At 40.3% G+C, this 21,842-nt stretch overlaps 2 protein-coding genes across 2 annotated transcripts in view; both read right to left on the bottom strand.

Annotated features, from left to right (window-relative positions):
• The window catches only part of MSH2 (mutS homolog 2), an 83,767-nt gene extending 82,659 nt beyond the window's left edge, over positions 1-1,108 (bottom strand). Inside the window, exon 1 of the mRNA XM_077749233.1 lies at positions 858-1,108. Coding sequence (XP_077605359.1) covers positions 858-1,068 — 211 coding nt within the window. The 5' untranslated portion in view covers positions 1,069-1,108. The remainder of the gene's footprint in view (positions 1-857) is intronic.
• An 8,203-nt stretch (positions 1,109-9,311) lies between these two features.
• The window catches only part of EPCAM (epithelial cell adhesion molecule), a 13,454-nt gene continuing 923 nt past the window's right edge, over positions 9,312-21,842 (bottom strand). The window contains exons 2-9 of the mRNA XM_077749303.1: positions 19,997-20,104; positions 19,478-19,718; positions 18,559-18,624; positions 16,425-16,488; positions 14,905-15,006; positions 13,481-13,681; positions 11,124-11,168; positions 9,312-9,771 (exon numbers count right to left, since the gene is read on the bottom strand). Coding sequence (XP_077605429.1) covers positions 9,730-9,771; positions 11,124-11,168; positions 13,481-13,681; positions 14,905-15,006; positions 16,425-16,488; positions 18,559-18,624; positions 19,478-19,718; positions 19,997-20,104 — 869 coding nt within the window. The 3' untranslated portion in view covers positions 9,312-9,729. The remainder of the gene's footprint in view (positions 9,772-11,123; positions 11,169-13,480; positions 13,682-14,904; positions 15,007-16,424; positions 16,489-18,558; positions 18,625-19,477; positions 19,719-19,996; positions 20,105-21,842) is intronic.

Raw genomic sequence — 21,842 nt, 5'->3', positions numbered from 1 at the left:
TTGTCCGAGAAATGAAACATTCTTTTTGTCAGTAACATCCCATCTGCATGTGGCAAAGGCAGCACTAGAAGCCACGACTCCTCACTCCTCCCAGAATGCTCTTTCCATCATTAGAATGGAGCCTGGCAGTCAAGATCAACATACAACATCTAGAACATCTAGCTCCCGAAGGGTGAGAAGTTTGTAGCCTTAGAGGGAAAGATGATGCTGGAGCCATGGGGCTGGATTACAAAGGACACGGAATGACGAGCTGAGGCACAGACATAAGTGACTAGCCCAAGGTCACACAGCTACCAAGTGGAGGAGTCGCGACTTGAATCCAGGCAATTTGGCTAGAAGCCGAGGTTCTGACCACTTGGCAACAGTTACTGCCCATCAACAGTAACCCATTCCAAATCCCTGCACCGAACCAGAGGTACATGCAGAGTGTGGGCAAAATCAGAGTGGTGACATAAAATGGTTCGCCAAACACTTTCTATTTTAAATCTCATTCCTGGTCGGAGTTGGTGGGAGATCCATAAGGCCAAGGCGGGGCGGCAGGCAGACACCCACGCGACTACTCGGCAACAACAATGTATTAAAACGCATCGCCCAACGCCTGGAAGTTGGGACGCTCTCTCCGTGCCCGTTGTTCAGGTCTGGGGCCGCTGCAGAGGGACAGACTTACGGCGGGGGCAGGGCAGGGGCAGGTGGCGCCCCATTCGGCCAGGCAGTGGCCGAAGAAAGCGCCATCCCCGGGAGGCACCGACGTCTCCGCCCCGCGGTGCCTCCTCGCCCGAGTCGGTCGCACGCCGCCCACTGCTTGAGGGGAGCCCACTCCGCGGGGTACCCCGAGCCCGCGCCGTCCCCGCCCTCACCTGCCGGCCCTATGTACTTGACCACCCCCTGGGTCTTGAACACTTCTCGAGCGGCCAGGAGCGCGTCCTCGTGGTGCGCCGTGTAGAAGTCGCCTCGGTCGAAGAGGCGCACCGTGGTGGTCGGCTTCTCCGGCATGGCCTGGAAGAAGCGCACGAAGCCAACCTCGGCCGCGCTCTCCAGCTGCAGCGTCTCCTTCGGCAGCACCGCCATTTCGGAACCTCTTCACCGCCTGCCTGAAAGAACTGCGCGACCCCGCACCCCCTAAGCTGTTTCCCGCCTCCCTTCCCTCCCTCCCGTGCGACGTCCGGCCTCTGCGGAGCCACCCAATCAGCACCGAGCGCTGCGTTTCGGTGGGTGGGAGTCCGCCACGACAGCCAATCATAAACGGACGCGGCCCAGCTTCCCGCGCACGCTGGTAACTCTGTCTACTGCGCATGCTTGAGCCTAGGTCGCTCGCCTACCCTGGCAGACAGCCATCCTTAAAAGATTTCAGATTTTCTTATGCTGCATCCGCAAAGAATTCAGGTAAATGGATAGCTAGGGAAGGTGGCTAGGTGAGGCGTTTTGGCTGCTTTGAGTTTATTATGTACCCGGAAGTATGAATGAAATCAGAAAGAAACATGAGAACAAGGAAAAACAGGTCTGTCTTCCCATCCTAGTACATTTTTTTTAAAGTGCACCCCTCTCTGAGCAGGGAGTAACGTTTAGACTCGTTGAGTCACTATATTGTCCACTTGTAACTAGCATAACACTCTACGTTAACCTGGAATTATACTGGAATTAAAAAATAAAACTGCACCCCTCTTTTCCTGTCTCCCTTTTCCTTTTTAAGCAAACTGCCAACATCAAGATTACAGGTTTCTTCCACAATCTCCTTATTGTTCTGTAGTAGCCAAATTCTTTCTCCTTTCTCCTTTCTCCACAAAACTTTTATGTGGCCTTCTATGTGCTAGCCTCGTCTAGAATCCGAGGATCACTAGAAACGGAAAGAGAAAAACCACTGCCTTTGTTCAGTTTGCATTCGAATGAATGAATTCAGATGATAAGTAAATTTATGGTAAGAAATTTGTTAGAAGATAACTGTTTAGGTGAAAAAGATAGGGTGAAATTACCTCCTGAAGGAGATAAGGATGCGTCCTGCACTGTTACCTGCCCTAGGAAAGGTATGGCACTCTCCTGTTTGGCTCTCTTCACCCAGGGAAGCAGCCCCAACCCTGATTCAACTGCAGAATTACCCCAGGGGCTTTTCAAAGGTATACCTGGGCCACACCCACATACAAAAGCTTGGAATTTATAAAGGTGGGGTCTCGGATCTTTTTAAAAAAACTCCTTGGTTGTTCCTGACAAACAGTTCTGAAACCAGTGGCCTACTCAATTAAAATTAAAATTAAAATTAAATTAAAATTCAAATACCTTGGGAAGCAAAGAAAATTTGGGTCCTCTGACTGCTAATTTTCCCACAGACTTACATTTCCCACTGCCTCCAGTATTCCCTGCCTTTCACCCCAGCTCTGTGATCTAAGCCAATAAATTCTTCTTCCCAGGTTCCTGGATGGCACAGTCCGTAGAGCCTGAGACTTTTGACCTCGGGGTCCTGAGTTCAAGCCCCATGTTGGGTGTAGAGCTTACTTAAAAATAACAGTCAAATTCCCCTTACCTTTCAAGGCTTGTGGTTCCAACACAAACTTGTCTCTCTATTCCAGAATGGCCCTTTCCTGCCCTTTGTGTAGCAAACTCCCAGTCACCATTCTGTCTTCATTCCCAAATGTCTCCTCAGTCAAACCTGCCCAGTTTCCCCAGGTGTAGTCAGTTGTATTATCTTCTATTCATACCATAACAATATTTGCTGCATTGTTTTAATTTTTTTTAATGTTTTTTATTTATTTCTAGGAGAGAGAGAGAGAGAGACAGCGTGAGCAGGGGAGGGTCAGAGAGAGAGGGAGTCACAGACTCTGAAACAGGCTCCAGGCTCTGAGCTGGCAGTCAGCACAGAGCCCGACGCGGGGCTCGAACCCACGAACTGCGAGATCATGACCTAAGCGAAAGTCGGACGCTTAACCGACTGCCACCCAGGAGCCCTGCTGCATTGTTTTAGAAATACCTGTTCACCCCTTTTACTAAACACCTGGAAAGGACATCAGTGGGTATTTACAATTAATGATAATGGTTAATGTTCATCAGCATTCGCTGACTGCCAGGTGTTTTCCTTATTTTTACATGTGTTAACTGTTTTAATCTTTGAAACGCTAGGTATTAGGTACTATTGTTATTCTTATTTTACAAGGAAGAAATGGAAACATGGTGATGTGAAATAACTTGCCCAGGATTACAAAGCTGGTAATAAGTGATATACAATTAGAGTTCTGTCTTGTTGCAGATATGGTATGCTTAATCATCTGTATGGCCTAAGGCCTGGCACCTATTGAGCATGCAGGAAATGTTTGTGAATCAATGAGTTGTGGATCACAGTAACTGCCTCTATATGATAACTTGGCTTTGAGTGTCATCTCATCTCCCCTTTCCTAGTTCAAGTTCTAAATATTTCAGAGAGAAACATCTTGGTAATAATATCCACTTCCAGGATTGATGTGAGGATGAAAGGAGGTAATAGCTTTGAAAATACTTTGTAATCTTTTGTATAAACAGCATTTATACTGTTTATAATACTTCCCCTCACCCAGACTATGCCTATCTCTTACTCATTGAATTATTTATCAAATGAGTCTATTAATTCTAAAAATAAAGAGAATGTCCAAATTTGCCCTGATTTGTCTAGAGAGTTAGAACCTAGACACATATTAGAGGACAATTCAAGGTAATGGAGTGTCAAACCGTAAGTTTTTCAAGGCAGTTTAAGAAAGAGGGGCATCTGGCTGACTCAGTCAGCAGAGCATGGGACTCTTGATCTCCAGGTCATGAGGTCAAGTTGGGTGTAGAGATTACTTATGGAAAGAAAAAAAAAGGCAGCTTACATACAGGTTGGGAAGTAGAAGGCCTCAGGTAAGGGGGTTTTGGTTAAACTAGGTGAGGACAGTGGGTTTTTGTGTGGTCTTTAAAGATGAAGAAGACAAAAAAAATCCACTCTAGATTGTGAGCTAAAGCCCCATTTCAGAATATTCGTATAGTTTAGGGGCAGAGCAGCATGCTAATTAAGATGGATCTCCAAATTATGAGCCTTCTAAAGACCATCACCTTGGTGGGTGCTCCTGGGCAGGAGGGGTTCTACCAGCAGCAGGAATCAGGACTTTTTCTGTACATCCTTTTGTTCTGAGAGAGAAAATGTGTTTGAAACCTGAGTTTTGTAGTCTGATGTCATTAGCTATTCCTTTTGAGACATTATTACCATTTATTTTTTTTTAAGTGTATTTATTTATTTTGAGAGAGAGTTTGGGTAGAGCAGAGAGAGAGGGAGACAGAGGATCCCAAGCAAGTTCAGCACTGTCAGCACAGAGCCCGATGTGGGGCTTGAACTCATGAACTGTAAAATCATAACCTGAGCTGAAGTTGTATGCTCAACCGACTGATCTACCCAGGTGCCTGCTATAACCACTTAATGGGCATGAAGTCCAGAAAATTCCTCTAGAGGATTATCAGCCTTGGCAGAGGACACTGATCTTTAACATAGAAGATACCTAATGATCCTTTACTTTGTATCCAGGCTAATAACAATGATCCTAACATGCTTTTTTCCTAAAAAATGTCTTTTTTTTCATGTTTTATTTTTTCAAAATGNTCCAGGCTCCAAGCTGTCAGCACAGAGCCTGATGCGGGGGTCAAACTCACGAACCGTGAGATCATGACCTGAGCTGAAGTCGGAAGCTTAACGGACTAAGCCACCCAGGCACCCCAGTGTTTATTTATTTTTGAGAGAGAGAGCACACAAGCAGGGGAGGGTCAGAGAGAAAGGGGGACAGAGGATCCAAAGCAGTCCTTGTACTGACAGCATAGAGCCAGACATGGGGCTCAAACTCACAAACTGTGAGATCATGACCTGAGCCAAAGTTAAATGCTTAACCAACTGAGTCACCCAGTCACCCCCTTACAAAATGTCTTTGAGAAGAGGATTCTTTATTTTTCTTAGTAACCTCTATACCCAACGTGGAGCTAAAACTCACAACCTGAGATCAAGAGATCATGCTCTTCCAACTGAGCCAGTTTAAAATTATCCTGTTTAAACACAAGCTTGGAATAAAACTTTGACATGTGCTTGTAATGAATTTGTCTAAGAGTTTGTCTTAAGAGCATCCTTTTATCTTGTTTCTATCTTGTTTTTAATGTTTATTATTTATTTTTGAGAGACTGCAAACAGGGGAGGGGCAGAGAGAGGAGACACAGAATCTGAAGCAGGCTCCAGGCTCTGTCAGCACAGAGCCCAATGCGGGGCTCAAACTCACAAACCCTGAGATCATGACCTGAGCCAAAGTTGGATGCTTAACCAACTGAGCCACCCGGGTACCCCCAGAGCATCTTTTTGTTTGTTTGTTTGTTTTTTAATAAAGCCATGTGCATGGATTCAATGTTAGAGTTCAGTGCAGTACACCCCAAGCTATGCCACAGTGGAATATTGATTGCTTTAAATTGAAGTTACTCAAAAAGCAGCAATGCAAGAAGGGCCTCTTGACCCTTTATCTCCCTGAACGCAGGATATAAATCTCCCATGTGAAAGGTGTCCCCCACTTCACGTGGAGACTGAGAGAAGCATCCTTATCACCAGAGGTGGGAATTCAGGGCTGAGGAAGCCTATATAAACAAATCTTGTCGTTTCTACTAATTTACTGCCCCAGCCCAAATTCTGGTTAGAATTCCTTACTAATTGAAACTCCCAAACATGTGTTCTTTGTCCTGTCAGTTCCTCACAGATTTATGTTTCTTTGTCTAAAACGTAGAAGCACTGCATACACTTGTCATTCTTTTGGTCTCAATATTATTATTGAACTTCTGTGCCCATGTAATTAAATTTTGTTTTTTCTTCCGTTAATCTATGTCAATTATTAATCCAACCAGAAGAACTTCTGAGAATAAAGGAAGTAATTTCCTTCTCTCCAACAATGGAGATAAATTATGATAAATTTCTGAAGTTATGTCAAATAGTTGCATCTTACAGAAATTTCATGGTTTCCAGCCCTACATAGGAAACTATGCATTTCTAAAAATAACTGGCAAGAGGACTTTCACAAAAATATAACTGGAAGACATGGTGTGACTGATACGGTGCAAAAAAATCATTCCTCCAACATGGTCTTTTTCATTTCCTCCTATATTTTCCAAATTCACAATAAATGACTATTACCTTTTTATAGTCAGAGTAAGTGTTGGGTAAAAAATCATATGTGCTAACAAAGAGGCTCATTAAAGAAATAATAATTACGGTTTTATTTTTAATTAATTTTTAAGTTTATATCCAAGTTAGTTAGCATATAGTACAACGATGATTTCAGGAGTAGATTCCTTAAGGGCCCTTACCCATTTAGCCCATCCCCCCTCCCACAACCCCTCCAGTAACCTTGTTTGTTCTCTATATTTAAGAGTCTCTTATGTTTTTGTCCCCCTCCCTGTTTTTATATTCTGCTTCCCTTCCCTTATGTTCATCTGTTTTGTATCTTAAAGTCATCATATGAGTGAAGTCATATGATACTGTCTTTTTCTAATTTTGCTTAGCATGATACCCTCTAGTTCCATCCATGTAGTTGCAAATGTAATTATGATTTTGTTTTATTTTTCAATCTTTTTTTTTAAAGGGCACAGTTTTAAAATATATCACATATGGGGCGCCTGGGTGGCTTAGTCGGTTAAGCGTCCGACTTTCGCTTAGGTCATGATCTCGCGGTTCGTGGGTTCGAGCCCCGCGTCGGGCTCTGTGCTGACTGCCAGCTCAGAGCCTGGAGCCTGTTTCAGTCTGTGACTCCCCCTCTCTGACCCTCCCCTGCTCACGCTGTCTCTCTCTCTCTCTCTCTTTCCTAGAAATAAAAATATTAAAAAATAAAATATATCACATCTACAGGGGTAGAAAATATTAAGGCTAACTCCTGGATCAGTATTTCGGAATCAAGAGAAGAGGAAAACAAGGGGAAACTAATGCTAGTTATGCCAAAGAAGAAAATCTGTAAGCAACATACTGGGGTAGGAAATGGGAGTCATGGTGGTGAGCTGTGGAAGAATCACATGATTAACTGCTGGGGAAAAAAGGCAATTAGTAGGTCAGTGTTGTCTTTAGGAGGGTAGCTTCAAAAGAGATAGGACAGAAACTTGAGGGCATGGGATTGAAGAATGTACCTTATTTATTGCCTCTTCTCTGTAAATTCACCCTTTGCCTGCTCTGTAAAAATGCACCTGAAGCTTTGCCAGTACAGGGTGCAGGAGACACAGTGCAAGAAAAGGGGTAGTTTGTTCCCCTTGCAACACCTGCTGTTTCCCTGGTTTGCAGAGCCCAGGGCTTCTCCAGCACACTGCTGCTCCTCAGCCTTATAGAGTGCCTTTGGTGTCTGGTGGGACATCTCCCTATGAAGTTTTCCCCAGCACTCTAAAGCAGGGGTTCAGCAAACTTTGTCTGTAAAGGGCCAGAATGAATATTTTAGGCTTTGCCAGCCAGTGGGTCAGACAGTATTCAGCTCTTCTGCTAGAGTGCCAAACAGCCACACACAGTAAGCGAACATAGCTGTGCTCTAAGAGAACTTTATTTATAGACACGGACATTTTTACTTCATGTAACTTTCACATACCAGGAAATATTCAATCATTTAAAAACGCAGAAGCCGGGGGCGCCTGGGTGGCTTAGTCGGTTAAGCGTCCGACTTTCACTTAGGTCATGATCTCGCGGTTCGTGGGTTCGAGCCCCGCGTCGGGCTCTGTGCTGCCAGCTCAGAGCCTGGAGCCTGTTTCAGAGTCTGTGTCTCCCTCTCTCTCTGACCCTCCCCTGCTCACACTGTCTCTCTCTCTCTCCCCTAGAAATAAAATATTTTTTTTANACCCTCCCCTGCTCACACTGTCTCTCTCTCTCTCCCCTAGAAATAAATAAAATATTTTTTTTTAAAAAATGCAGAAGCCATTCTTACCTCCCAGGCTATATAAAAACCAGTGGCAGGCCAGGCTGCAGGCTGTAGTTTGAGGATTCCTGTTCTAGAGGGCAGATTTTCAGGAAGTCCTTCCAGGGCAGCATCATAGCAACTTCCCTGCTCTTCAGTGAGCTGCACTGGCCTCTCCCACAGGGTCCGACCTCAGCCCAGGGAGTGGGGCTCAGGTGAATGTAGAGTCTCTTATTTGGGTGCTCTGTCTCAGCTCTGGGGGTAATGGCTGATCCATATTATCTATTCCTTGTCTTTAACATTCTCCTTATTTTCCACTCGCTGTATAATTTCTATTGTTGCATAACTAATTACCACAAATTTAGCATCTTAAAACAATAAACACTTATTATCAGTTTCCACGGGTCAGGAGTTTAAACATCACATAAGTGGGTCCTTTTCTCAGAGTCTCAAGACTGCAGTAATGTCGGCCAGGGCTGTGATCTCATCTGGAGCTGGGGTCCTCTTCCAAGCTCAGCGGTTGTTGACCGAATTCAGATCTTGTGGTTGTGGGACTGAGGGCCTCCTCTCAGCCTGCTGTTTCCTGACAGGTGACCCTCTCCACAACCTGGCAGTTTGCTTTAAGGCTAAAGCCCATTAGGGAGAACACATCTATAGTTTCTACTTCGTCTCCTACCTTCAAGCACTCTTTTGTAATCTCCCTTTTAATTCAGTAAAGCTTCAGGGATCTTAATCACATCTACATCTAAAATCCTCTCCCTTTTGAGGCGCCCGGGTGGCTCAGTTGGTTAAAATCCCCTTGCCTTTGCCATAAAATGTAACTTAATCTTGGAAGTGACTGCTCATAGTACTCACAGACCCTACCCACACTGCAGTGATTATATAGGGCATGTACATCAGGGATAAGTAATCTTGGCGGCCAGCCTAGACCTGTGACTACTACAGAATGGATAAAAATCGTTGGTAAATGTTTGATCTAGTTTTTATATTTTCTTTAATGCTGTTCTCTTCATAGTGTTTTTTAAAAATTTCCTACAAAATGCAAACTATTTCAGGATACTCTAACTTCACACAAAATATGTCTTACTGTAATTATCCGTCACGTAAGATGTTGAATGTCTGGTGCTTTAACTCAACGAACCATACCATTCATGGTTCACAACGTTATCCACCAATTCTGCCCTAAGGTGTGTTTGTCAAAATGCCAAATTGTTTAAAACAGAAACCCAGATTCATTCAGAATAAAATTGTTTGATTTTTCTGTGTAGAAGTTACATATTACAGATTATACATTTTATATTGGATACACGTAATTATAAATTCTCATACAAAACTCTGATTTGCAGTTAGCATTCTGAGCATTTCTTAACCAGTTATCTTATTTGTATACTACGAAATTTGATTCCGTGTGATTCAAACAAAGTTAGGAAATTTAGTTTTAAAATGTTTTATTTCGGTTTGTAAAAAAAAAGTTTGTATGTACAAGACTCAGAGTAAATAGAAAGGCAGCATTCAATCACAAATGGCTGAGACAGTAGTCATTAAGCCTCTACTGTGGAAGCATATTTAAGGTACACAACCTCAATGTCAGGCAGAAACAATTTTAACTCTGCAGTCCAAGTTCTGAGTTTTATATCAGATCTGCATACATAAGACACTTGTGGTCAAATTTTAAGACTGGTAAAGTCAATTGAAGCTGCTTATATACTGAGTACAGGTTTCACTATTACAAATAGAAGATGTTAACTAACAAAACAATAGTCCTCAAAGATCGCTTTGTCTCATGTTCGTACATTTGTAATCTGTTTGCTAACTTCCCTTCTTGTAGTTATTCTTCAAATTATAGTCATTATGCATTGAGTTCCCTCTGCATCTCACCCATTTCCTTTATCTGCAATAAAGGGAAAAAGAAGAGAGAGAAGAAAATTTAAATAATTTTCCAGTTTTTTGTTAATCCTGAAAATAGTTAAAAAAAAAAAAGAGGAAAGTTAAGATTCTTCCCACATTTATGAGCCCCATTTGGAAAAAGAAAAAATGTACAAAGAAGCACAAACTGAATGCATGACCAAACTGCTATTTGGAGGTAAGATGGCCAAAGTGACAAGGAAGTAACAGGTGAGCTAGATCTTTAAGAATGGATAAAGTCTGTTAAATGGATGCCATTTTACATCCAGTAAGAACCAATATATTTACTATTTTTCAGATAAGGAAATTAAAGTTCAGAATTAAGTGATTTGTCGCAGATCATACAATTAGTTACAGGCAGAACTGAGACAAGATGATGGAATACTACTACCACTGGCAAACATTGTGCTGTGTGCCAAGCAGTGGACCAGCACTGTATACAGACTATTGTGTTTAATCGTACAATGGGTCTGTACTAATAACCCCATTTTACAGATGAGGAAACATGGAGACCTAAAGAAGTTAAATAACTTGCCCAGCTAACAAGTAGTCAAACCCACATCTATATTGCTCTTGACCACAATCCTACATTGTCATTCCAACCTTCTGTTATGCTTCAGTTCAGGGGGAGACTGTCCCCTAGACCTGTGGTCACCAAAGTAGGTAAGCCAGATAGTCAACTATGGTTTATGAAAAAAAAAGTTACAACTTTCTAGTTCTATTCAATATTTTTTCAATATTGTTTAAATTTCTGTGTTTCTTGGTAAAAGATTAGTAAAAAGCACATACACAATTACAAATAAATGCATAAATATATAAAATTGGTGGGTGTGCTGAAAATGTTCAGGAACAAGTGTGGTTCACATTCAACTCCAAGCGACTGACACGCTAACAATCTCACGCTTTGTCTTCACACTAACGTCGGTGACTAGTTAGCATGGAAGAGACTCACTAGGACATATATTAAGCTCTTTTTTTAATGACTATTTCACTGGAATAAAAACAATAAGTCAGGTCATCAGCCACACTAAGTTTCTGTAATGTGAATCCACAGAGTACGTCTCTGAAAGATTCCATTAAAAGTTGACACTTGTCAAATAAAAATTGCAGGTCTCCTATCTCACTATTCTTTGAGGCAGAATTCAATATTAGCTGCTCTGCCATGGAACTCATGCAAGAGAATTTAAGGAAACATTGAAAGGCTGTCCCTAAGACCTTACGGCATATACTATAAAGGGGCTCCAGTATAATTGAGTCCTATCGGTATCTAGGTAGGTACAGTGATTATCAAGAGTAAGAGATTTACAAAGGGGCCTTTTTATTAAGTAATCTGTTTACCTCAGCCTTCTCATACTTTGCCATTCTGTTCTTCCTGGAGATAACCTGAATGGAAGAAAAATTGACACATAAATGTTTTTAACAGACATAATTCCTACCTGAACAAATGTAATTTTAAAATTTACCTGCAGATACTATTTCTTAAATTAAAATTTCCCTACTAATAAGAAAAAGGGCCTATACTTACCATGATGAGCACTAAGTAATACATGAAATTAAAGTTTTTTTTTTAATATTTATTTTTGAGAGAGAAACAGTATGTTATGCACGCATGAGCAGGGAAGGGGCAAAGAGAAAGTGGGATATAAAGAATCCCAAGTAGGCTCCATGCTGTCAGTGCTATGCGGGGCTTGAACTCACAAACTGTGAGATCATGACCTGAGCCGAAGTCAGACACTTAACCGATTGAGCCACCCAGGTGCCCCTAATATACAGAATTGTTAAATTGTACACCTGAAACTAATATAACACTATCTATTATAGTTCAATTAAAAACAACTTTGAGCCCTCCTGCCCACCAAAATCTTTTGGAACAATAACAACAAAAAGCCTATAACATCCAGTTAAACAAACCTAAAAAAAAATGCATTGAGAAAACAACGAATAATCTTTAATAATAAAATCTAACAGCCTGCTACCCATTCTTCCACATTTTGCTCCATCTTAGTACAAATATACACAAAAACATACATATGAGTTTTGGAAAAGGGGGGCAGTCTAAAAAAAATGGGATCATACAATATTGTTTACCTCTATGCACAGCCTACTTTAACATCATAGGAACCTCTCAGAGAACAAACGCTATAAATAGCACTCATTCTTCTTAATAGTTTTATACCATAACATGAATTTTCCACAATCTCATCTGTTTTCCTACAGACGTGCACTCAAGTTGTTTCCAGATTCACCCTTACAAGCAACACTGCAATACATAACCTATACTGTCCTTCCTGTGTACCTGTGCTTTCATTTCTATAGGACAAGTTGATTTCTAGGATTCTCTCAGGTGTTTATTTCCCATCTGGATTTCTTCTGTAAGTTATCTATCCATGCCTTTTGCTATTCTTGACTTAACTTTCTCCTCAGTTTGTAAGAATTCATATATTATGCATAACAACCTTTTTTGTTTTATGTATCACGGATATTTTCCCCCAGCCTATCATTGATATTTTTCACTTTATAGTATTTTTGCCATAAAAAATGTGTACTTTCAACTTAGTCAAATATGTAACTTTTCATTCATGAATTCTAGATTTCTTGCCTTACTTGGTTTTCTTTACCACAAGGCTGTACAAACATTTCCTCAATTAATTTTGAGGCTCGTTCTATTTTTTTTTAAACATTTTTAGCTAAAATCTAGCTGGAATTTGTGTTTGAACATGGGCGCACTACTCCATAATGTACCATTCCAAGAGCTGGGCAACATGGCCTGCCCTGGTGGGGGGAGAGGGGTGGTGAAATAGAATTTCAACTTTTATTTTCGTCTAGATATGGATAGCCAAGTATGATAATTACACTGAACTGAAAATCTAAGTTCTCACACACCCTCAAATCTATTTCTGAATTATGGTATGTTGTTAACAGTTGTTAAGACTTCTTAATGCTGAGCATCCTTGTATTTCTAGAATAAATCCTGTCCAGGTGGTACCTTCTTCTGCTGAAGCACTGCTAAATTAAATGTGCTAATCTTTTGTTAGAATTGCTCCTCACATTTACCACTTTTAATCCTTTCCACGGTAACGTTAATAATTGGTGTTCTGCTGTTTCATTTCACTCAACAGTTTGTGAGTTCTGGTATTTTGCACCAATGCTGGCAGGGCTGTTGGACTGTTTGCAGCGAGAGAACTGAAGTACGTTTGCTGCTTGGTGGAAACGTAACTGACCTGTGAGGTGCTCAGCTATGAGCTTTTTTCAAGTTAGTATTCTCTCTTGCTTCATAAAGTGACTGCTTTATAAAAAAGGACCAGATGCAAGAGATTCATTCACCATAGAGTATTATAAAAACTGAAGATTTTGCTTCATTAAAAGTTCTGGAACATGGGAGTAGCTCTTTCATACTGTCAACTTTTCTTGAAAGAATACGCCTTTAAATGAAAATGGACTTGTTCCGGGGCGCCTGGGGGGCTCAGTTGGTTGAGTGTTGGTTGAGTGACTCTTGATTTCAGCTCAGGTCATGATCCAGGGTCATGGGATCAAGCCCTGCACTGGGCTCTACACTCATGTGCAGAACCTGCTCAGGATTCTCTTTCTCTTTCTGCCCCTCTCTCCCTCGTCTCCACTCCCACATGCTCTGTCTCTCCCTAAAAGAAAAAAAAAAAGAAAGAAAGAAAAAGAAAGTGGACTTGTTCTATACTTACCAGCACAACGATTCCAGCAATAACTGCTATTGTCACAACCACAATGACAGCAATAATACCAGTTTGCAGACCCTGCATCGAAAATTCAGGTGGTTTTTCATCAACATAGTAAATTGCAGTTCGACTGGGATCCAGATCCAATTGCTCCCCGTTTATTCTCAGATCCATTTTCTTGGAATGGAACAAGGATTCGTCTTTAACCTATATCAAGAAGGAGAAAAGCAATTGAAAATATTTAAGAAAACCTACCATGGCCATATACTATTAGATCCCAATTATACGTGGAAAGAACTGCTGCCAAGGGTTTTTGTAGTTTCAGTGGTAACAATCCCATATGCTGAAACTTCAAAAAAACTTATTGTGGCAAATTCTCACACACACATGAAAGCAGAAAGAAGAGCATAATGAAGTCCCATGTACCTATGACCCAGATTCAACAATATAAAACAAATAGCCAACATTACTTAATCTATTCTTCCTTCTATCCTTCATCCCTTCCCTCTCCCCTGGGCCAGATTATTTTGAAGCGAACCCCAGGTTTCATCAGAAAATGGCTCAGTATAGGGATGCCTGGGTGACTCAGTTGGTTAAGCTTCTGACTTAAGCTCAGGTCATGATCTTGTGGTTCGTGAGTTCGAGCCCTGCATCAGGCTCCGTGCTGACAGCTCAGAGCCTAGAGTCTGCTTGAAATTCCGTGTCTCTTTTCTCTGCCTTTTCCCTGCTCACTCTCTCTTTCTCAAAAATAAACATTAAAAAACTTTTTTAAAGAAAAAAATAGAATGGCTCACTTGATGTTAAAGGTTCTTTATTTTTTTGATAATATATTAAAGTTGAAACAAACTATTTTAATCATACTAGTTATACAACACTTCTTATATACCCTCTTGTTCATGGACATTTTAATGGGGAAGAGGCTATCAACATAAACTAAGTAACTACCAAAGATGCAATAGGGTAATAATTATGAGAGAAGATATTCTAAGTAAAAGAATTTGATAAGAAGGCATAAATATAAATAGATCAGAAAGGTGTATGGTGGGGATGAGGATATTGTTCATTGCAGCACAAAAATCATGTGGAGAACAGAGGTGTGGTTGGTATGCAAGTGGGGAAAAAGGTAACAAAAGATGGGGTGCCTGGGTGGCTCAATTGATTAAGAGTCTGACTCTTGATTTCAGCTCAGGTCATGAGCTCATGGTTTGTGAGACTAAGCCCCGTGACAGGCTCTGTGCCTAGCGTGGAGCCTTCTTAATTCTCTCTCCCTCTCTCTCTGCCCCTCCCCAGCTCACATGCTCTCTCTCAAAAGAAATAGATAATCTTAAAGAAAAAAAAAAAAGATGATGAAAGATCTTGAATTCATTGAGGCATGACAGACAATATTAGACTTCTAAACACAGGAATAAAATGAGGAAGATTATACTCACATCTTTTTCAAAATAATAAGCCACATCAGCTATGTCTACTTCATTCTGAGTTTTCTGAGATGAATTTTGCACCAGATCAATAGTGATAAGATCATTCTCATACTGGGGGAAATAAGAAAAATATAAATTAATACCAACACAACCAAAATCATGTGAAAATATTATTGTTCAATAATCAGAATATTCAGTTTTTTATTTTTCTGTAATATACATGTGTCAGCATTCCTTTCCATTAGTGGGTAACCGAGTTTATAACTAATAATATAAACCTCTTTGGGACATTTTAAAATCTATCCAAGGGAAATAAGAAAGCAATGCAACTTAAAATAATTATGATGCATATATTCTTTCCAAGAGAGAATTTTTTTCTACCCAAAAGATTGCAAAATAAGATCTTAAAGTATCTTAGTTGGGTGGTGCCTGGCTGGCTCAGTCAGTAGAGCATGTGACTCTTGATCTGGGGGTCATGAGTTCAAGCCTCACACTGAGCACAGAGCTTACTTTACAATAAAAACCAAAGAAAACAAAAAACACAAAGAGGACCCTGGGGGGCTCAGTCGGTCAAACGTCTGACTCGATTTCCACTCAGGTCATGGTCTCTCAATTTGTGGGTTCAAGCCCTGCATTGGGCTCTACACTGACAGTGTGGAGCCTGCGGATTCTCTGTCTCTGTCTCTCTCCATCCCTCCCTACTTGTGCTGTCTCTCTCACTCTTTCTCTTTCAGGATAAATGAATAAATTTTCAATAAAAACAAAACAAACAAAAAAAGCATCTCATTTGGTTAGAACTACTTTTAAAATGCTAAGAAAATACAATCCAAAATTCAGTATGCATTTACCATATTCTGCTTTTAAAGAGCAAAAAAGTATATTCCTTCCTGTCCTTAAAAATGACATAGGGGCGCCTGGGTGGCTCAGTTGGTTGAGCGTCTGACTTCGGCTCAGGTCATGATCGCACAGCTCTTGGGTTCAAGCCCCACATTGGGCTCTGTGCTGACACACCAGAGCCTGAAGCCTGCTTCAGATTCTGTTTCCTTCTCTCTGCCCCTCCCCCTATCATGCTTGCGCTCTCTCTCTCTCAAAAATAAACAAAAACATTTTTAAAAAGTGACATAAATTTTCTGCCTTGAAAAAGTTCCATCACACTATTCAAGTATTTTTCAAGCAGAGTTGAAAGAGTCAAGGAAAGGGTAATTGATTGAGAGTTAGCTTCTTAAACCAGAGAAGATGGAAGCTAGGTGGCATCCTAAAGTAAAAGTGTGTATAAAAAACAATCATAGACACAGGTATCCCAGGCTAAGATGACTGGCATGCATGACAGATACCAGAGATACTACATTTTCCTTAGGGTAAACCTGAGGTTTTCAAAGGCTATAGAAGGAAAAGAACAGGAATTTTGAATTATTAAGTTTAAACTGTTATTCAGGGGTGCTTGGGTGGCTCACTNAAAAGTCATACCGAAACCATACTATCCCACCAACTTTCTGCTAAAGCTCATTTATAAAAAACAAAAATCTTACCAGAATGTTTGTGATATATTTTGGATCTAGTTGATAACGAGTTGTGATTACCTCCTTAAGCGCACTGTAAAGAATTAAAAATCTGTTTAAAAAAAAATGTACTACACAACATTAAGAAGCAGTACTTTTAAACTAAGCAGGTAGCTCAAGTTCTAGAATTCTTGTTAACCAAACTTGTTTTAAAAATGTCATGCCATTTTGCAACTATTAATAATAATTGATTCAGGGGGCGCCTGGGTGGCTCAGTCGGTTAAGTGTCCAACTTCGGCTCAGGTCATGATCTCATGGTTCGTGGGTTCGAGCCCTGCGTCAGGCTCTGTACTGACAGCTAGCTCAGAGCCTGGAGCCTGTTTCAGATTCTGTATCTCCCTCTCTCTCTGACTCTCCCCTGCTCATGCTGTCTCTCTCTCTCAAAAATAAATAAAACATTAAAAAAAATCATGAAAAGTTTTTAAAATTAATAATAATAATAATTGATTCAGGCTAGAATGGTCCACTGATGCTAAAATAGTTGAGTTCTAGTTTGATTAGAAACAGAATATTTAGGGGCGCCTGGGTGGCTCAGTTGGTTAAGCATCCAACTTTGGCTCAGGTCATGATCTCACGATTCGTGGGTTTGAACCCCACATTGGGCTCTATGCTGACAGCTCAGAGCCTGCAGCCTACTTCCGATTCCATGTCTCCCTCTCTCTTTGCCCCTCCCCTGCTCACGCTCTGTCTCTCTCAGTCTCTCAAAAATAAACAAACATTAAAAAAATTTAAAAAAAAAGAAACAGGATATTTACACAGTATCCAAGTACTTGCCCATATATTATATTTATTAATTACAAAGAAGTAAACAGTAACTCTACATTACAAACTTGATAGATTCTCTTTAACCACAGTTAACATCACTAATAAAGAGACAAAAAGACATCAGGTGCTTCCTAATGTGAAGTACTAAGAAGGACATAAGATCACTTACATAATTTTTCTGTCAAGAATGTTTAACCTGCATTTAATTATGAGGAAACATCAGATAAATCCTAACCTGAGGGACATTCTATGAAATAATTTGCCTACACTCTTCAAAAATATCAGTGTAATGAAGGACCAACAAAGGCCAAAACAGGGTTCCATATCAAAAAAGACTAAAGAATCACAACTAAATGCAATGCATGATCTTAGATTGAGTTCTGAGTCAAAGGGGGAAAAAAACTGCCATAAAGATCAACACTGGGAAACGTGGCACAATATAGTGTAACATTAAATTTCCTGAATTTGGTAACTGTAGGGTGGTTATATAAGGGAGTGCCTTTCGGAGCACCTGGCAGGCTCAGTCAGTACAGCGTGCGACTCTTATCTTGGAGTTGTGAGTTTGATTCCCTCGTTGTATGCAGAGATTACAAGAAAGAGAAAGAAAGAAAGAAACTAAGAGAGTGCCTTTTGTTCCTAGAAAAAGATACACTAACGTAGTTGGGGGTAAAGGGGTATGACATCTAAAACTTGCTCTCAAATAGTTCCGGAAAAAAAAAATCTACGTGTGTTTATGTAGATAAAAGAAGTNAAGTAGTTGGGGGTAAAGGGGTATGACATCTAAAACTTGCTCTCAAATAGTTCCGGAAAAAAAAAAATCTACATGTGTTTATATAGATAAAAGAAGTAACACACACGTACACATTTAAAAAGAAAAATGGGGCAAAATGTCATTGGTGATTGGTGAATGTGAATTAAAGAGTACTGTAGGAATCTGTATTATTCCTGCAATTCTATTCCAAATAAGGTTAGGGTTGCCTGGGTGGCTCAGTCAGTTAAGCTTCCGACTTTGGCCCAGGTCATGATCCTGTGGCTCATGAGTTCGAGGCCGGCATTGGGCTCTGTGCTGACAGCTCAGAGCCTGGAACCTGCTTTGGATTCTGTGTCTCCTTCTTTCTCTGCCCCTCCCCTGACTGTGTTCGGTCTCTCTTTCTCAAAAGTAAATAAAAACATTTTTAAAAATTAAGTAAAAAAACAAAATAAGGTTAAAATATTACTTATAGTATCTATTTTTCATAAATATAAAGAAAGCATTAAGACTTGTTTTCGTTTTTCTAACGGTGTAGAATGAAGATCTGAGTACCAACGGTGCAAATACAATGTACTTAAGAGTACGTACGTCTGCAAACTTTGAATATCATAAGGTGTTTCTCTTGTTTTGTGTTTTAGTTCAATGATGATCCAGCTGTAAAGTAAAAAGACAGTATTTACTGATTGACTGATAGTAAAATTCCCAAGTTAAATTATAGTATAATTAACAGAAAAGGGTTTCTACAATAGGTATGACCTTAATTTCTTCCCTGGCCCTCACACATTGCTCATAAAGCACGCATCCAGGAAAGAACACCCTTCCAAATAGGTCAACCTCTGGCGTTGGGCCACTATACTCAAGGTCACATAAAGCCAAGGCTTAGCTACTCATGCTGGGCCACGTTCAAAGAAGGAAGAGACAAAAAGGTACTGAGAGAAACAGAGAAAAGTGACCAGGAGGCTCCAGAACACCAAAGAGAGAGTGTCTGCCTTGGTCTTGATAAATTTCCAGCTCTAGTCACTTTTTAAATGAAAATTTTTTCCCTTTAGCTAGCTTAAGTATGCTTCCATTCCTTTTTATTGCATAAACCCGAGACAACCACACCTCGTTTTTAAGACACAACAAATGGGCAAATATAAACAGCTTAAATTTCTCATGTACATTTAACACTCATCCAACTTTAATATCTGAACAGTGTTAAGTAAAAATATAAGAGGAAAAATCATGTTTAGGAGGCTACCAGAAGAAAAAATTCTTCAAGTAAGAAAAATATATTGCTAGTGAGTTCATAAAAGTATCTCTGGAAAGTTACGTAATAAGCTGGTGACATCAGTTCTGTGGAGGTAAAATGGATAGCTGGGAGGCTGAGGAAAACAGCTTTTCGTTGTATACTCTTTTCTATCTTTTGAATTCTAAACCACTAAATCATATTACATATTCACAAATAAATGTCATTAAATGAATCTGAAAAGCATGAAAACAAAGAATATTTGACAGCTCAACTCACTAGGTCCTCACGCGCTCGGAGCAGGATATTTCCGTGTCCTTATCAGTTCTTCTGACCCCAGCAGTGTTTACACACCAGCACGTGCTGGTGCCATTGCACTGCTTAGCTTTAAAGAGCCCCTTCTCATCACAGTCGGGATCATAGAGCCCATCGTTGTTCTGGAAAGCCCCCTCAGGTTTCGCTCTTCTCCCAGACTTTGTACCAGTCATTTCTGCTTTCATCACCAGACATTTGGTTGCCACTGAAAAGAAAGCTTCGTGTCACACCAAAAAATAACTGCAGTCTTATGCCTAAGGAAAAACATTTTAATTTAACTCAAACTCCCAGAGCCAAAGATTATTGCAGACTTACACAGTTCCACATTCACTAAGTTTTAATGCTTCAGCTATAGGAGATAATTTTGACAAAATAACACGATTCAAATTTGAACCAAAAAAAACGCTTCCCAACTCAAGACACATCAATTAAAGAAGGCGAAGTCCAAATACAGTTTAAAGGCAATGAGGATATTCTACTCACGTTTTGAGCAAATGACAGAATTTTGTGCACCAATTGAAGTACACTCGCACTGACCGTGTGTGTTCAAAGAGCAGTTTGTGGTCAGTTTGTAGTTTTCACAGACACATCCTGGATAAATTAAAAAAACAAATCCCGCTTTAAAATGTGGATCCAACCATGAACTCTGGTGTCCCAGCTACATTATGTTCTAATACTAACGCTTAAGTTATAGGGCCACAAAGCCTTCAAAAATGATCCTGAATCCTTCATTTTTCACCTGTAATTTGATTGCCTGAGATCATGGCGAACAGTTTGTATATATTACACAGACACATAATCTAATTTGCATGCATTCCCATTTTTATTTTTTTAAACCAAGCCCTCCAAACATCATATTCAGCAGTAGCTCCTTGATGATACTCCCAGTCTCAGATCCTTCCTTCCTCCTTTTCTGCTAGTTAAACCCTTGCTTGTCAGCTACTGACTTATTTCCCGAAAACCAACAATTCCAATTCTAGGATCTGTAAATAACTCACATTTCCTCCCTCCTCCCAGCTAATTTTCTTAAAATCTGAACTTCAAAGCTTTAAGCTTAATGGGAATATTATATCCAGACCTTGGACAACTTTGTATCTTAGAAAAATTATGCTTTCAGTGAATCAGGGGGGAACTTTTGTTTGTGGGCTTCCTAACTAAACTGAATTCTAAGTACCCAATTCTGAAGGTGATATTAAGCAGTTTATCCTGGGTATTAATGCCAGTTTAATAGTTCTTTCACTATCTCAAAACTTCATTTTAATTTCAAATTGGCAAGCCCCTCTAATTCCTTGTATTTGTGTAGCTAAGAGAATACAATTAACAACAAAAACTGCTGTGACAAACCAAAGAATTTTTATATATTGATCCTTCATCTCATGTTGGCTTTAATTATTCCCTATTTAAATTATAATTAAATGAACCACCTATATAATCTGTCCAGCAGTGAACTCCGGTATTGGAATCACAAAAGGAGAGAGTGGCTGTCCTCAAGGAGTTAAAGTGTTAGGCAGCACTCTGCTATACCTGATTGAAAGCACATTTTCATGCCCAAGGGATGTGAGATTTAGAACAGACCAGTCTTGTACAGGCTTTCTGAACATACCCTATAGCAACTATCATCACTTTAAAACAATTTAAGATTAAGTACTTAGCCTTAGACGGGAACTAGAAAAACATGAGTTACTTACACTGCATATTTTGAAAGTGTAATTAATTAGGCCCAAGCCCTGTTGGTAAAGGCTAAAGGCCTTTCCAGAAAGCTTCCGCTAACTGCGACTTTACTTCTGGCCACCATCTTACAAATACATAAAGAGATGGCAGCCAAGATGTTTACTCCAAACTAAGAAAAATGTAATCAAACCACACGTTCAATGTTCGGATAACAGCGTGACTTTCCACACCAGACTGTTCCGTCACCACTTAAATCGTGGTTTCCAAGATTAAAAGAAATGGAAAAACTGGATGTTACGAGGGAGTAAACACACACACGCACACACACGCGCACACACACACACACACCACGATATAAAACTGCTTCGGTTTACGGCATGTTTAGAGCAAAAAATGTTTACTCTAAAAAATATACTCAGTTATTAATTAGAACATTCTTTTAAGGTGGCGGGATTTTTCTTTTTACTCTTTACAATTATCGATATTTCTGGGTTCCTACAATAAACTTGGAATTATCTACACGATCCTTAAAGAAGTGAAAACACCCACTCCCACACCCCAAGTAGCCAAGGCGCAGGAAGACTTGCTCCCTGCGCAGGTGCGTAGCGGGCCTGCCGCCTCCCCGCAGCCACCTGCCTCCGCCCGAGACCCACATCCG

The sequence above is a fragment of the Crocuta crocuta genome, unplaced genomic scaffold, assembly GCF_008692635.1.
Source record: "Crocuta crocuta isolate KB4526 unplaced genomic scaffold, BGI_CrCroc_1.0 scaffold118, whole genome shotgun sequence".
Classification (NCBI taxonomy): Eukaryota; Metazoa; Chordata; class Mammalia; order Carnivora; family Hyaenidae; genus Crocuta; species Crocuta crocuta.
This window is presented reverse-complemented; position numbering and strand designations above follow the sequence as displayed.